Source organism: Canis lupus, chromosome 15 (assembly GCF_003254725.2).
Source record: "Canis lupus dingo isolate Sandy chromosome 15, ASM325472v2, whole genome shotgun sequence".
Taxonomy (NCBI): Eukaryota; Metazoa; Chordata; class Mammalia; order Carnivora; family Canidae; genus Canis; species Canis lupus.
In genome coordinates, this window is record NC_064257.1 from 31,829,509 (window position 1) to 31,845,449 (window position 15,941).

A 15,941-nucleotide genomic window follows, 5' to 3' on the forward strand; every position below is an offset into this window, starting at 1 on the left:
CTCTGTAGTCTCAATTCTTTATTGGTCTCCATTTAGTACTATAATAAAAATACTTATTCTAGCTTCCTTAACTCTGAATCTCATTTTTTGTTTTCTATCTCCTTACCTTTTTTTGTGGCAGTCTCCAAAACTTTTCCCCTTATATATCTTATAGTCCAGTAACTCTAACTGTACTTAATCAGTTCTTTATTCATTAAGTTGGTTTTTTTTATCTAGGATATTTTTATTGCTAAAACAGCGTTTTTTATTTCAACAATTATATATTACATTTCTAAAATTATCATTTCTTTTTTCAAAATCTTTCCTGTTTATTCATATTTTACCACCACAGTTTTTCCTTTTACAACCACAAAAATTTCCCCTCAAGGTGTGTATTCAGTGGGGTTTTTAACTACACTCACAGAATTGTGCAGCAGTCTCAATATCTAACTTCAAATATTTTCTTTATTATGGTAAAAACACATGACATTACATTTGCCATCTTGATCATTTTTAAGTATACAATTCATCAGTGTTAAATATAATCCCATTATTGTGCAACAGATCTCTAGAATATTTTTATCTTGCAATATTGAAACTCTATATCCATTATAAACTGATCACCCTTGACTTTTCCTCTCTGGACTTGCTAACCAAGTTTATGCTTTCTATTGGACTATTTTATATATTTCTTACGAGTGGAATCATGCTTCACATGCCCTTTTGTGTCCACCTTATTTCACTTAGCATAATATCTTCTAGGTTCCTCCATGCTGTGGTATGCAACAGGATTTCCTTCCTTTTTAAGATTGTGTAATATCCATTGTATGTATACATCATATTGTTTTTAACCATTCATCTGTTGATAAACATTTGGGTTGCTTCCTCTTCTTTGCTATTGTGAATAATGCTGCATTGAAGATAGGTGTACAAGTATCTCTTCAAAATCCTGCTTTGAGTTCTTCTGGATGTATACTCAGAAGTAGGATTACTGGATATTTGGTAATTTTATTTTTACTTTTATGAGGAAACTCCATACTTTTTCAACACTGGCTACATCATTTTACCTTCCTACCAACAGTGCACAAGGGTTCCAATTTCTCTGCATCTTTGACAGCACGTATTTAATAGTGACCATTCTGATGGAAGTGAGGTAGTATCTCATCGTGGCTTTGATTTGTATTTCCATAATGATTAGTGATGTTGACCATTGTTTTGTATGCTTATCGATTATTTGTATGTCTTCTTCTTTTATTCCCTTACCCATTTTTTAATTGGGTTATTTGGGATTTTAATGTTTTCATTTTTGTTGAGTTGCAGAAATTCTTTATGTATGCAAGATATTAACCCTATATCAACTATATGACTTACAATTATTTTCTCCCAATCCATAGGTTGCCTTTTCACTTTATTGGTTGTTTCTTTTGACATACAAACAAAGTTTGATGTAGTCCCATTGGTCTATTCTTTATTTTGATGTCTACCTTTGTTGTCACATTTAAGAAATCAATGATTCTTAAAATATATGCACTACTTGGTATATTGAATTTTAAAACAAAAATTATTCATCTTCATATATTTAGGAGCAAAAAATAACCAAATAGAAATAAATTGTCAAGATCAAGAACATGGGTCTTTGGAATGCTTTAAGGGACTTTTTACAGTTTAATTCACTGCTCAACACTTTGTGTAAAGTCATCACAACAGTTGACTATATCATTTTTCAACTAATATTTTTCCATTTTATGTCACAAAGTGCTATAAGAAAGAACAATAATCTCAGAAAAAACTTTAACAATAAGAACATTGTTATGAATGAATAACATAACAACATTGTTATGAATTCTTATGAATGAGCCTCATATCTCATTTCATAGCAATGTAATATTAGCAGGTAGCTTTATTTCCTTAGTTTCATTTTTATAATTATGGTAATCCATGCTAGATTGTAAGGAAGGTTCAATGAATGAATGCATATGAGTGAGAGTGCCATGTACGTAAGGAGGTGTCTTATTTTTCCAACAAATTAATTGAAATCTATATATAGACATTGTTCTGAACACCAGGGATAGAACTTGGGGAAAAGAGCAAGTTCTTTGTCTCTATGGTATTTACTTCTAATTGTGAGGAGATGAACACTTCCACACACATACTGTGCATAACACAATGTCAAGTTCTAATGAGTGTGAAAGAAAGAAAGAAAGAAAGAAAGAAAGAAAGAAAGAAAGAAAGAAAGAAAAGAAAGAAAGAAAAGAAAGAAAGAAAGAAAGAAAGAAAGAAAGAAAGAAAGAAAGAAAGGTAGGTAAAGGACAGAGAGCAACAGAGTATCCTTTTTTATATTAAGTGATTAGTGAAGGACAGTCTAAGTAGATGATTTTGAACAGAGATCAGAAAATAAACTTTATCTATGGTCAGGGCACAGTTGAAATAAACACAAGAAACCTGAACTAAGAATGGTGAGTTCAAGGAATAAGGAAACCTGTGTGGTTAGGAAAAAGTGGTTAAGAAGAATGATGAGGGAACATGACCTTGAAGGTTTTTTGTACAAGCTTCATACTTTCAGTGTTATGAGAAGATATTTCAGATGTTTAAATTGGGGAAACTTACATATTTCTCAAGGCTCATCCTGGCTGTTGTTTGAGAATAAACTGTGTGATTCAGCTCTTGAATCCACTTTGAAACCTAGTGGGTACCTGTAGCATTATTCATAAGAGAGGTGGTGGTGGATTGGAGTAGGAGTGGCAAACCTCAGATTTGTGATATATTTTGAAAATCTAGCCAGATATTCATTGCCAGATTCGATATGAAAAAAATAGATTGATATTTTTCTGTCTAATATCCAGACTTTAGAGTGAAGAATACTCTATTCAAAATGAATTTAATAGGGAGAAGTGGATGATTCCCATGAATTAAAGTAAACTGAAATATTTTATATAAAGTCAAAGAGACCAAAACAGAAGCAATTGTGCTGGAAATTTCCAGAAACGGCCTGACTCAAGATTGACCTTCATGACTTGTTCCCTACCACAGACTGATTTCAGTAACTTTATTCAACAGCCATATCTTCAGAATTTAGCATCAGGCCCTGCGTTTTGTCAGGGCTGGGAAGAAGGAATTTACAGACACACATATAAACACATCTAAACCCCTCTTAATACCATGGGAGTTTACTAAGTTAGAATATGCACTCTGACAGCAGAGATCTGGTCTCACATGAGGGATACAACACTGAAAATAAGTCTGAACTTACATTCTAGTTTTTCTTCTCTGTTAAAGAGATGTATTGTACAGATTTTTTTAGTTAAATATATAAAGAGTATTACCCGAATTATCTAATACATTTTTAAAAATTAGGTAAATATTATTATTACAATTAAGTATTTTCCTTAGAAAATCTTTCCTTACCAACCAACAAAAAGATTACTACTCCTCCACCCTGTTGTCCCTTCAGGTAGTTTATTTTTCTTCATAGCACTTATCACTACATGACATCAAGTCATAGAGTATATGTTATTCTCCTATTGTTTGAATTCCTTATGAATGTCAATATTGTTAGGGGAGGAACTTGTTGGTCTTATTTTATCAAATCTCTAATATCTAAGCCATTCCTGGAGTAGAGTAGAAGCTCAATAAATATTTGTGGCATGAATTAATGGAAAAGGTAGAGACATAGCAGGGAAAGTTGTTAATTATAGCTCAGAATTTTGATAAAGAATTTTTATCTGGGGACACCTGGGTGATTCAGTCAGTTGAGTGTCTGCCTTAGGCTCAGGTTGTGATCTCAGGGTCCTGGGATAGAGTCCCACATTAGGGTCCCTGCTCAGGGTTGGGGGAGGAGGTCTGCTTCTCCCTCTCCCGCTGTGCACCCCCCTGCATAGATAAATTTTATTTCTATGATAAAGGATTTTTTATGATAAAAGATATTAATTCTATCTGAGAAAGTTCAGAAGGATTTATGGGAAAGGAATAGAGTAGTTTAAAGTGAGTCTTGAAAGATGTGTAGATGTTTTCAAGTGGAAGGAGCATAAAGAGATTTTAGGAAGAAAGGATTGAGTGTTCATAGACACCAGAGCAAAACCAACTGCAAACTGGTAAGTATGGTGGCAATATCAAGTGATTTCATATGGTGCATGATGAAGCCTGACAAGGCCTGGTAAGAGATAAGGTTCTAGAGATAACTAAGGACCAGATTGTAAATGACTTTTGATATCCTGGGTACCTTGTATGCTGCACTGAGAATCCTGGATCACATCTTGAAAATGATGATGCATCATTAAATAGTTTTAAGCAGATAAATAATAAAAGACTAAGTTTAGATGTTAGGAAATTCACTCTGGTCTCATAGTGGATCATGAAGTTAAGCAAAACATAAGAATCTTCAGAAATCTGGATGAAAATAAACCAAATCTTAACATAAAGTAGTGGCAGTGGAAATAGAAGGGTTTATTTAAGACACAATCTGTAGGTAAAGCAGCTAAGGCTCTTGAATATTTTTAAAACATGGAACATCTTCTCTTTTTTAGAACAGCAGTGACATTTGAAGGGGACAAGACACACATGTTGATGATACTCTTTGGGCCAACCAAAATGTGAAGGAAGAAGTACTACACAACAGAAGTGGAATCTCAGGGCCATCAGAGTGAGTTGAAGATGCATGGGACCTCACTCACTTTATGTTGCCTAAATTTCTATTTTTCCCTGCATGTGGTTGTAGTTTGATTTCTTATACTTCATTAGGAAACAAAATCTACTGAATGCATGTAAGCAAATATAACTAGCTATATATTTTTAAAATGTATTTATATTTATTTCATGTACATATGGCATGTCTTCTTTAACTTTTATAGCATTGTTATTTTCGCTCTGATTGCAAAGTTGCTTTAGAGTTCATTTTAAATCAAATGAGTATCTTCCTTTACTTGTGAGTAAAACGTTAAGCAAGTATTTATGATGGTTGCAAAATCCAACCAAAGAAAAATCTAAGGCCATCATTATGATAAAATTACAGCTATAGAAAAAACTGGAACCCAAAACATAAAAGATCACAAGGAAATAAATCCATAGTCCTCTGCAAAACCAACCTTTTAAACTCTCCAGTATTTCTGAAAACAGCTATTACCAGTTGGAGAACTTTTAACTAAGAAATCAACATTCCTCTGGCTCATTTAGTGGTCTATATACAACTGTATTTTTTGTACTTATTAGGGCATGATAATTCCTTACAAACCTCAAAGCCCAAGTACATCATCGTTTTTCCTCCACCATAAAGGAGTGAGCTAACCCTGATCTTCAAATGCAGTTGTTGAGAATAAAGAGGAGTATTTTGAAGAAACTAATAGTTAGAGAGGTTATATAAATTAGAATATGGAAAAATAATATTTATTGTCATGTATGTATATTGCTAATAACAAGCTTCTTTTTATTCTACTTCCTTAGAAAAAGGACTCTTCTGAATTTTAATTGTTTGGGATTTCAATGGCTTCATCACACTTAGCCATTGTTTTTAAAGATCTGTGTAACTGACCACTAGTATAAGAATCATCATTACTTTCTTAAAAATGTGGAGGGGAGCCTGGGTGGTAGGGTCATGAGATGGAGCCCCAAGTCAGGCTCTGTGCTCAGTGTGTAGTCTACTTGTCCCTCTCCCTCTGCTCTATCATGCTCTCTTGTTCTCAAATAAATAAACAAAATATATTTTTTAGAAAACGTGGATTCTTACATTGCTTAATTTACTGGGTCTGTATTTGAGACATTGTGTCTGGTAATCTGTATTTAGAAAAGCATTTCATCATGCTAATTATACACTTGAAATGTTGAAAAACACTACCCCTGCTGGGGTGGCAGTAAGGGGATGAGGAAAGAGCAGATAAAGAGAGCCTTCAATATCTTTTTTCCTCCATAGGGCTGTCACAATTAGTGAAGAAGCAAGTAGGAAACTTCTTTTCTCTAACTATACCCAGAATTGATGGGGAGCTGTTTCAAAATAGTATCTAACTGGTGCCTTCCCCAAATACTTCTTTCTTTCTTTTTCATTTTTTTTTTTTAGATTTTATTTATTTATTCATGAGAGACAGAGAGAGAGAGAGAGAGAGAGAGAGGCAGAGACACAGGCAGAGGGAGAAGCAGGCTCCATGCCGGGAGCCCGATGTGGGACTTGATCCCAGGTCTCCAGGATCACACCCCGGGCTGCAGGCAGGCGCTAAACCACTGAGCCACCTGAGCTGCCCGATTTCCCCAAATACTTCCATGTAAAGTGTCACTGTGCTTAATTTGGTTCTTGTTAACCAACCACAACTACAAAGGAAATTGCTGTTTAAAAGTTATGGTTTTGGGAAACCTGGGTGGCTCAGCAGTTGAGCGTCTGCCTTCAGCCCAGGGCCTGATCCTGGAGACTTGGGATCGAGTCCCATGTCAGGCTTCCTGCATGGAGCCTGCTTCTCCCTCTGCCTGTGTCTCTGCTTCTTTCTCTCTAAGTCTCTCATGAATAAATAAAAATCAAAAAATTAATTAATTAATTAATTAATTAATGTTACGATTTTGCTTGGGGGGGGGGCTTAAGATAACATATGACTTTGGATAGAGATAAATCAAAGACTTTTAAAGACTGCCAACTGATAAGATGTTTTCCCTAAATGATATAAAGACAAAATCCACTTAGGTCTATAACATTCTTTCTAAAAGAGAATTTATGACACATTCTCTACCACCTACTTGAGAGTAAGTTTCTAAAGACAATGGTGACTTTTTATAGATGGGGCCAGGAAAATTTATTTTTATTTTTTCTATATTGTAGTTTTATTAAGAAAAAAAAATAGATCTTAAGTTCATACCAAGAAATGGCCTGAGAGTACAGTCACAGGGTAAGGAACTTATCTTTATGTAGAAAAGACATGACGGTCAAAGATATGCAGTGTACTTTGTATCATATACACCTCATACATCTGCTGGTCAACTCAGTCTTAATGGATAATGGTCATTTGATGATATGGGTTATTTTACCATAAGGTAGAGTTCACTAAAAATATTCCGTTAAAACACACAATGCTTTAGATGTTTCCTTTGTTTTAGATGCAACTAAAGCTATATATGCATTCTGATGGGATAAGTATGTTTTTGATTACATAATATTTGGCTCTAGTTTACAATAAACTAGATAAAGGAGAAGTTATTTCTTATAAATTATTTGCCCTACTATTTCCCACTGCATATAAATCAGTAAACAGAAATGGAATAACATCATTAGGAATGGAAATAATGTTAAATATCCAAGGAAGTTAAGAGACTTAAGATTTCTGATATTGTGATTTACACAAAATACACATTTGGTCATTCAGATGACCGTGATTCTTTGTCTGTGATTCTTGGTTCACAGTTCCTAAAATATTTGATATTTCCTTTGATAAGAACAATAAAGTTGTCTTGTGATGATAATGATATGACTTTTGTGTAACAAAGCCTTCAGAAAAACCCAAAATGATGGGGTTCAGAGAACTTTTGGATTGATGAATTTTTGGAGTTTTGGGGAGAGTGTGTACCTGAAAAGGGCATGGAAGCTCTGTGCCCTTCCCACATATTCTGCCCCGTGCACTTCTTCCATCTAGCTGTTCCCGTGTTATATCGTTGTATAATAAACTGATAATCTAGTGAGTAGACAGAGTTCCTGAGTTCTGTGAGCCTCTCTAGCAAATTAATTGTAGCCAAGGAGGGGGTCATAGGAACCTCTGGTTTATAGCCAGTTGGTCAGAAGTCCAGGCAACAAACTGGACTTTTCACTGACATTGGAAGCCCAAGGGTGTGGGGAGTCTTGTAGATTGAACCCTTAACCTGTGAAATCTGACACTACTTCTAGGTAGATAGTGTTAGAATTGAGTTGAATTGTAGGACACCTACCTAGTTGGTGTCCAGAGGATTGCTTAGTGGCAATTTCAAAATTGGGATCTGCACACTTTTAAGTACGTATTCTAAGAGGTGTTTTAAAGCTGTTTGCAAATGGATGCTAGATGCAGACAATTTATTTAGTGGAAATTCTATTTAACATAACTAAAATATTGCAGACAAGATATTTTTAAAATTCTAATCTAGTTTTCTATATATGAGAGAGATGAATTTCACAAAAAAACACAGTGATGCCATTTGCTATGTTTTATTTTGCTATGAGCTTGTTAAACATAACATGCAAATGATTAAAAAGGAACATACACATGACTTAGAGTGAAAAATAATTCTAGAAAAGAGAAGTTTCACTAGGTAACTATATAATTCTTAATACTAAAAATATTGCTCTAAGTGTATGTGGCTTCATGAATTTGGTCTAGTATTTTGCAAAATCATCAGTCTTAAAATTTACCACCTATTTTTCAGTTAAGCAAATCTGAACATTGAAATTTGAGATCATTTGGTTCAAGATATTAAATATTCATATGTGTGTAGCCCATGCTGTTTGGCATATTAAGTTAAGATTCAGGAGTTATAATCCTTGGCTGACTTCCATTCAACCAAGAGAAGACTTTGCACATCATTTGACAGTAGAGATGGAGAAAACACTAAATTTACAAATAAAGCATAAGTTTGTTGTCTCTGTGTGTCTATGTCTGTGCTTGTGATGAAATAGGCCTGCCTTTCATCTTATCTTAAAAAAAAAAGTAGTAAAATGTTTACAAAACATTTCCCTCAGAATCTGAAATTCATGAAACTAATAAAGTGACCCAAAAAATTGAATACTATGAAAACTGACACACACAAAAACATAAACCATAAAATGTTGCTCCAGGGTACACCTCAATAGAATTGGAATTAGTAGATGTTAATTAACAGTGATTTCATTTGCAACACGTAGACATTCGTACATATCAGGTGGCAGACTGGTGTGGGTAAGACGGTTGCCATCCAGACGCAAATGTTTAATCTTGGAGTAGGATAATGGTCCAAGGATCTTACAGAAGCTCTTTACCTCAAACTCTGCAAATTAAATAATAGAAATGTTAATTATTCTTTTGGTACATGGGCTTGAAACGATCACTTAAAAAATGCTCAAATCCATAATAATATATATTCGGACTCCTTCCCACTTTTGATGTATCTCTGAATTTGGAACGGCTAAGGGAGTATTCCAGGCTACCAAGCAACACAGCAATATTTAGCAAAGAATACTTATGATAGGTCAGGACGTTCGGTGGACTTTTTGAAAGAACAGAACTTACTAATTATAAGTTCTGCATTTAGAAATACTTGATTTTAGAAAAACATTCAATTAATGTGTCCTATTATCTAAGCACTCTTTTTGAAATCTTTTGTCTAGCTCAAAGAAACCTAAGATTGGTGCTGTTGTATGAGCAACCTCACCAATATAAGCATCTTGGGGTTCTGGATCTTAAAATAAGAGGGGTTAACTAGATGACCTCTGAAGAGTGTTCCAACAACCACACTTCATGACAATAATTCAGAACTCCAAAACAAACACCAAATCACAAAGTATCCATGATTGGTGCTCACGTCCTTTTCTTCCGTGGGGGGAAAAAAAGCTGCTACAAATGAACAACCAACTTAGTTCTGAGTAGAAAGGAAGGCTGTTCTTAAATTTTATGTTCTACGTGTGTACATAGAAACTGTCTATGTCTGATCACATCTAGTTCCGATTAATCTTATCTGGTCCCCTATAGCGTTATTTTCTTTCATTCCCAAATTCTAGTAAACGATGACTTCAGTGGAGCCTAATACACTGCTCTCTTGTCCTCTAAGATGTTGTCTTTAGGGATGCCTGGGTGGCTTAGCAGTTGAGCACTTGCCTTTGGCTCAGGACGTGATCCCAGAGTCCCGGGATTGAGTCCCACTTCGGGTTTCCTGCATGGAGCCTGCTTCTCCCTCTGCCTATGTCTCTACCTCTCTCTGTGTCTGTCATGAATACGTAAATAAAATCTTAAAAAAAAAAAAAAAGATGTTGTCTTTACATAACTCATCAGTCAAATTTCAGGGATCTTGTGGCACCTATCTCTGAAAAAACATGGTACAACAGAAAAAACATGGGATGATATTAGTTTTCTATGTCTGCCCTTTATCATTAGAGTGACTTTGGAACATTTATCTGATCTTCTTATTAGATATAACATATCTATCAATTGTGTTACACGAAGATTGAAGTGATTAAGATATGTTAGGCACCTCACACACACTTAATATGTGCTGAATAATTATTGATGTCCTTTTAATTTTGCCCTCTTTTCCAAATTACTTTACATTAGGAAAACCCATGACTAGTCCAGTGCTTAAAGTTGCAAGTTTAAAATATGGTAAATACTCGTTGGCTATATATTTTCTAATATTAGAGAAATATTAAGGGACTCTTTTTATCTTAAGAGAATGTGGATGATGATATACATAATTTTTATGTAGTAAAGTAAGGGGAATTGAAGACATACATGCAAAGTCAAACAACAAGAATATCTGAAGAGTATATATATAAATGTCAAGGATAAAGAAGGAATAAAAGTAACTAACCAATCTTTTTCAAATGACCATGTGTGTCAGGCAGTGTGGTTTCAAGCTCAGCTTGGCACTGAGTGACTATTGGTGTTCCTTCCATAGACCACCTTGCCCATCTCCTTTTCTCCTCTTCCTTCTTGTATTCATACTGGTTTTTATACCTTCAAATGTCCCTGCATCTGTCTCTCTCCCCTTTCTTGTCTCAGAGTATTAGCTTGAACCACACATGTGGCTAACCTCCACCAACCAAATCCAACAGGTTTTTTTCAGCCCTTCAACATCTTAAATCCTGTTAGCATTTTGGGTTGTCTGAGTTATCCTTCCTCCTAACCACAAATGTTTATAATGTGGGACCATATATTGCCACACAGTGAATTTTTCACTGAAAATGGGTGTAAGGGTTCAGCTGTGATAGCTTTACTCTGCATTGTATGACAAGCAAGCTTTCCAGACATGAGAAAGAATATATGGGAGTTCAGAGCTGGCAATCATGGTCTCCTTCTTGAGAACACCACTACCCTACCAGGAGTTACACAAAATTGTCTCAGAATTACAAAGTGTCATACTAATAAGTCGTTTTAGTTTTTTTGGATAGAAATGTCAATATCTTTATCCAATATGACAAAAGAGCCAACTTTCATGGTATAAAGATGTTCAATTTCAATAGATTACTTTGTAGACATGGTTTTATGACTAAATCAATGTTTCCCACCTGACTTTTTATTTAGACAACTTTGTCCATGAACCATAGGTTTTCTCTTCTGCCACCCTTTGTTAAAACTAAGGTGGAGGATGGTGAATTATAGTTTTCCACCTGAATCTGTATGGCTTATATTGAAAAATGTCCCAGAAGATGAGAAGAATACATAAACAGACCACATGGATCGGGTCTAATTCGCACCGAGAAGGTAAATACAAAATAAACCATGGCAACAAGCTAAATGAGAAACTATGGAAAAGTCAAGTGTTTTATATACAACACTTATAAAAGGGGAACTTTAATACTATTAAAATAAATTCCAAATCATCATCCTATTCTTTTCCTCCTGAATCTTCCTGGCCATCTTCATAAAAATACTGTGAAGACCACACACACCATAACACAGATGACAGGGGTAGGTGATGGTCAGTGATAGCAGAGCAATATGTTGAGTCACAAGCAACTATGTCAGAGGAGATCATGAGTACATGGGAGCTGCTCTGGAGGTAAGCAGGAGGGATATGTGGAAGCCTCTGCTGACTGTGCCTCCTCTACACTTGTTTGTTCCTCCCTCAGCTAGACCTTGCCAAGAAATAAATGTAGGGCTTAAATCTAAATCCTGACAGAGGCAAATAATAACAAATAGGTACTGAGAGAGAACACAGCAGGATTCATTAGCCCAAAATATTGAATTTGAAGAAATACGTGTTTACACTCTGTGAGCTCAATGGTTGCTTATCTGGGCATTCCAAAGAAAGGCTAGACATTGGAAAAATAACTGAGCTAGAATTCTTCTATATTTGAATTACAGAGATATTTTGTTGGCATTTTCATTCATATTCTTTAATGGAGCCAGAGACAATATTTACGTTGCACAGCTTACGCATTTAAAAGCTTGAGGAAGCACCAGTCAAGCACAGGCACAGCCTTCTACTTACTTTCGAGTTCATTGACCTCCAGGTAATAGTTTTCAAGGTTCTCATTGACAGTCGGTATGTTTTTAAGCTTATTGTAGGAGAGATCCAGCTCCAGCAGGGATGATACATTAAAAGAATTTCCAGGTACTCCACTATCCGCCAGTTCATTATGAGATAAACGCAGATACTGCAGTCCATTAAAACGCTTGAAATACTCATCAGGGATGTTGCTGATCTTATTGTTGTCCAAGTAGAGAGTCAGAAGAGATGCTGGGAGACCAGAAGGCAGTTTGGCCATCTGATTGTAGCTCAAGTCAAGGTACTCGAGGGACTTAAGACCTTTAAAAGCAGCTGACACAGTATCCTCTTTCAGCTGATTGTGTTGAAGGTGGACAAAGGTCAGGTTTACCAGTCCATCGAAGGAGCCCAGCTTCTGGATCTTGTTGTGTGTAAGCTGCAGGTCCACCAGAGATTTGGGAAGCGGGCCCACAGACTCCGTCAGGTTGTTGTGATTTATATGCAGCTTCTTCAGTTGTTTCAGTTTAGAGAAAATTCTTCCTTTAATCTTGGAATTTTCTAGAAGGTTATGATCCAGAATGAGCCACTGCAGGTCAGTTACGTTTTCAAAGGCCTTTTCATCAATATGGTCGATCTGGTTATTCCTAAGGTAAAGATACTTGATTCCAGGAGGCACCATTGGTACACTTTTCAATTTCAGCTCATCGCAGTACATGGCCGATGGGTAGCTTTCAGGGCAGTTACATTCTGGTGCACAGTTTGGTGATGACAGCCCATAAATCGGTAGGGAGAAATCGTAATCATAGTACTGGCCGCTGGCACCACCAATTAATGCCAAGAGTAGAGTAAACACACCTAGATTCATTTTTGGCAAATGCTTTGAATCCTAAATAAAGTGGAAACATATTACACAATAGCATATTTTCAGGAAAAGGATATTGGCTTTGCAATGTTAAATGCATTAGCAAATGTGTACTTTATTATTTTCTAGTACTTTTTTAGAGCCTCTAATGAAGTCCTTCTAACTTTAATAAGTATCACAAGAAGGATGTGTGGGTACAACTTCTGGTGTGGTGAACAGGGTTCAGGTCAGACTGCATACACATGCGCCCCCTTCTGGGCAAGTCAGGCCCAATTGTCCAGTCAATCTCTCTAGGTCTTTCTGTAATTAAATGCCTTCCTACAACAGGTTTCTGGGTGGTGCGCACTGGCCACCATGTTAGTACACTGCTTCGGAGCATCCTTCAAAACTGGACGAATGAAAATGAAAAGACGACTGTAAACTGCACCCTGTACCCCACCATTCACCATCATTAAAATGTCTCTTTAAGAAGACCCTTATGGGAAACATGGGCAATCTATGGTTTTGCCTGGAGGAAAGCTGTTCTTATGTATGTGTGTGTGAGAGGGGGCACATTCCTTTAAAAATGTCTGGATATTGTTGGTTCTGAGGTGGAGGAACGGAATTCTTGGTGGGGTGGGTGTGTGCCTATTATTTTGACTTTCTTTAGCATCCCAGATGTTTAGGCACACTACACAACTGTGTTCCAAAATTAATATTTAGTACATTAGTTTTAGAAAGTACTTTTTACTAATCAGGGAAATGTCACAGATTCTGAAAAAAAAAAAAACAAAAAACAAAAAACAAAACAAAACAAAACTTAAACCTATAATGAGATCCAGCTGGTAAAGAAATATATTATTTTCAAGTTTTGAATTAAGGTTTTCCTTTCTCAATAACTCACAAGTTCTCTGCCTTCTTCATGCCACAATTTAAGAAGGCATGGCTCACTTAGCTGGATTTTAGTGCCCTCACAGCATGGAAGAGGGAAAGAGGTGGAATTAAGGACAGTCTGCATTTAACAGTGGCATTAGGAACCATGTAGGAAAGGACAAAATTGAGAGTATAATTAAAAATGGGTTGTAACAGTGATCTTCATATGAACATGTTTCTTAAGTAAGGCTCAATAAAATACGTTTCAATAGCTTGGGGGAAGTACAGGGTTAGCAATTTAGGTAGAAATTTGGACTTTTGTAGAGTGGAGAGTTATGGCTGTGGTGGGGGGGGTAGGGGGTAACTCTGGGAGGGAAATCACAATGTGAGGCAGGATCCACATTCCACTAGCTACCATAAAATAATATATCTTCTTTTGAGAAATAGGGTACAAGCCTTGGTGTCTAGGAGGTTTGGGATAAATAGGATTTTTTGCCATTAGAAATGGAGTTTTCTTTGCTTCTATTTGAAATTATAAGCACTTTATTTTAGCAGATGAAACCCTCAAAAAATTGTTAGAATCACTATGATAACTGACATAATGTAACATGCAGCCGGATCCTTGGCAAATTATTCCCTAAGACAAGGATGGCGTCATTTAATTTAGTTGACAGGACTTGGCCATGAGAACAATTACATAGTGTTAATGTAATTATAGGTTATAATTTATAAGCTATAATATGTTAATGTTGTAAAGATTTGTCTTGCTTCATTAAAATCTTCCACCTTATTTTAAATTGAGTATACACTAACCTAGTCATGGTCACTATAATATGAGTATTGAATTATGATGAAAAAAATGCTTCCATACTTTCTGGCAAAGGAAAAACAAGGGCTCTAAATTCAAAGAGAGTTTGTGACCATATAATGACTCCACTATGAAGCAAAAGAGCACTTTGCTTTCTCCCAGTTTTTTCCAAATACCTGTGGCTATGGAGGAAATGCTTTTCTCAAAAAGTAAATCGTCTTTCCCAGAATTTCTTTAAAACATGCTTTTTTTTCCCCCTCAAGACATACATCCAGAAAATAAATTGATAAAATTAACAAAACAGAAATAAGTAATTCCTAAGTGTCTGAGTTCTTTAGCTCACATTTTATAATAACATGTTTACTGTAAATTGTAACAAGTTACAACACATTTATCGCAGAATATTTTTGAATACTACTGGAAATGGCCCTCCTTGGCTCCAAAATTAGGTTCTAACAATACTAACATATATACCTAATTAGCATAAAATAACAAACCTTTTAATTGCCAAACTTCTTTACTATGTCTCGTTTAAATACTTTCTCATTGCATTTCTGAAGCTTTGTATATAGCTTCCTTTGCCAAGCAATGCAGTGTATACCTTATAAAATTTATCTCACATCCATAAATCATGGAAAGCAGGTTTAGCAAAATGTGAAAGTAAAGTCTCAAAACTGTGGATTTGCTGTTGAATAGCAACTGGCAAAGTTGCTCTGGAATTTTTTCTGTTCCTATTACAATAAACACTGTCCCAAACATTCAGCATCCCCAGTGCTATAGTTAAAACAGCACTTACCTTCTGTCTTGACACTGCTTTCGTTAATTCTTAAAGCAGATGCACTATGGACAAGAATCCACCAATATATGCTGTGAACTCTGTCAGGACGGAACTGGCTGCCAGATTCTTAGTGATACAAGAGCTGAAGGGGGGGAAACCCAGCCCAGTCACGCCAGTCTCTGCATGGAGTTATGTCACTGTGGGGATCTTGTGGGGTGGCATGTGAGCATTCTGCTCTCTAACGAAGTGCAGGTGGACGTGGGGAGGAAGGACTGCCCAGCTCATTCCCTATGGAATGGGAGAGAGATTCATGCTTAACTAGTCCAAATACTCTAGCTTTTAACCAAGAATGGAGTCCTGCTGCAAAGGAAGACCTCCACTGTGGGAGCATTTCTCTGGCAAAGAAAGCTCTTTCCCTCTGTAGCTGGGGCAACATGAGGTGCTATTCTCTCATTCAACTCTCAGGTTTATCTAAATGTCTCCTGAATCATACACAGAACAAAGAATTTCAGGAAAATGCAAATGGGTCCTCAGAGCAATTGAATCTT

At 36.0% G+C, this 15,941-nt stretch overlaps 1 protein-coding gene across 1 annotated transcript; it reads right to left on the bottom strand.

Annotated features, from left to right (window-relative positions):
• Positions 1-8,106: 8,106 nt before the first annotated feature.
• Positions 8,107-15,729, bottom strand: LUM (lumican). Its single transcript, XM_025439117.3, has 3 exons — positions 15,412-15,729; positions 12,097-12,979; positions 8,107-8,937 (listed from the first exon to the last, which is right to left on the bottom strand). Exons 2-3 carry the CDS (start codon positions 12,956-12,958, stop codon positions 8,783-8,785), a joined length of 1,017 nt encoding a protein of 338 aa, XP_025294902.1. The 5' UTR covers positions 12,959-12,979; positions 15,412-15,729; the 3' UTR covers positions 8,107-8,782.
• Positions 15,730-15,941: the final 212 nt, after the last annotated feature.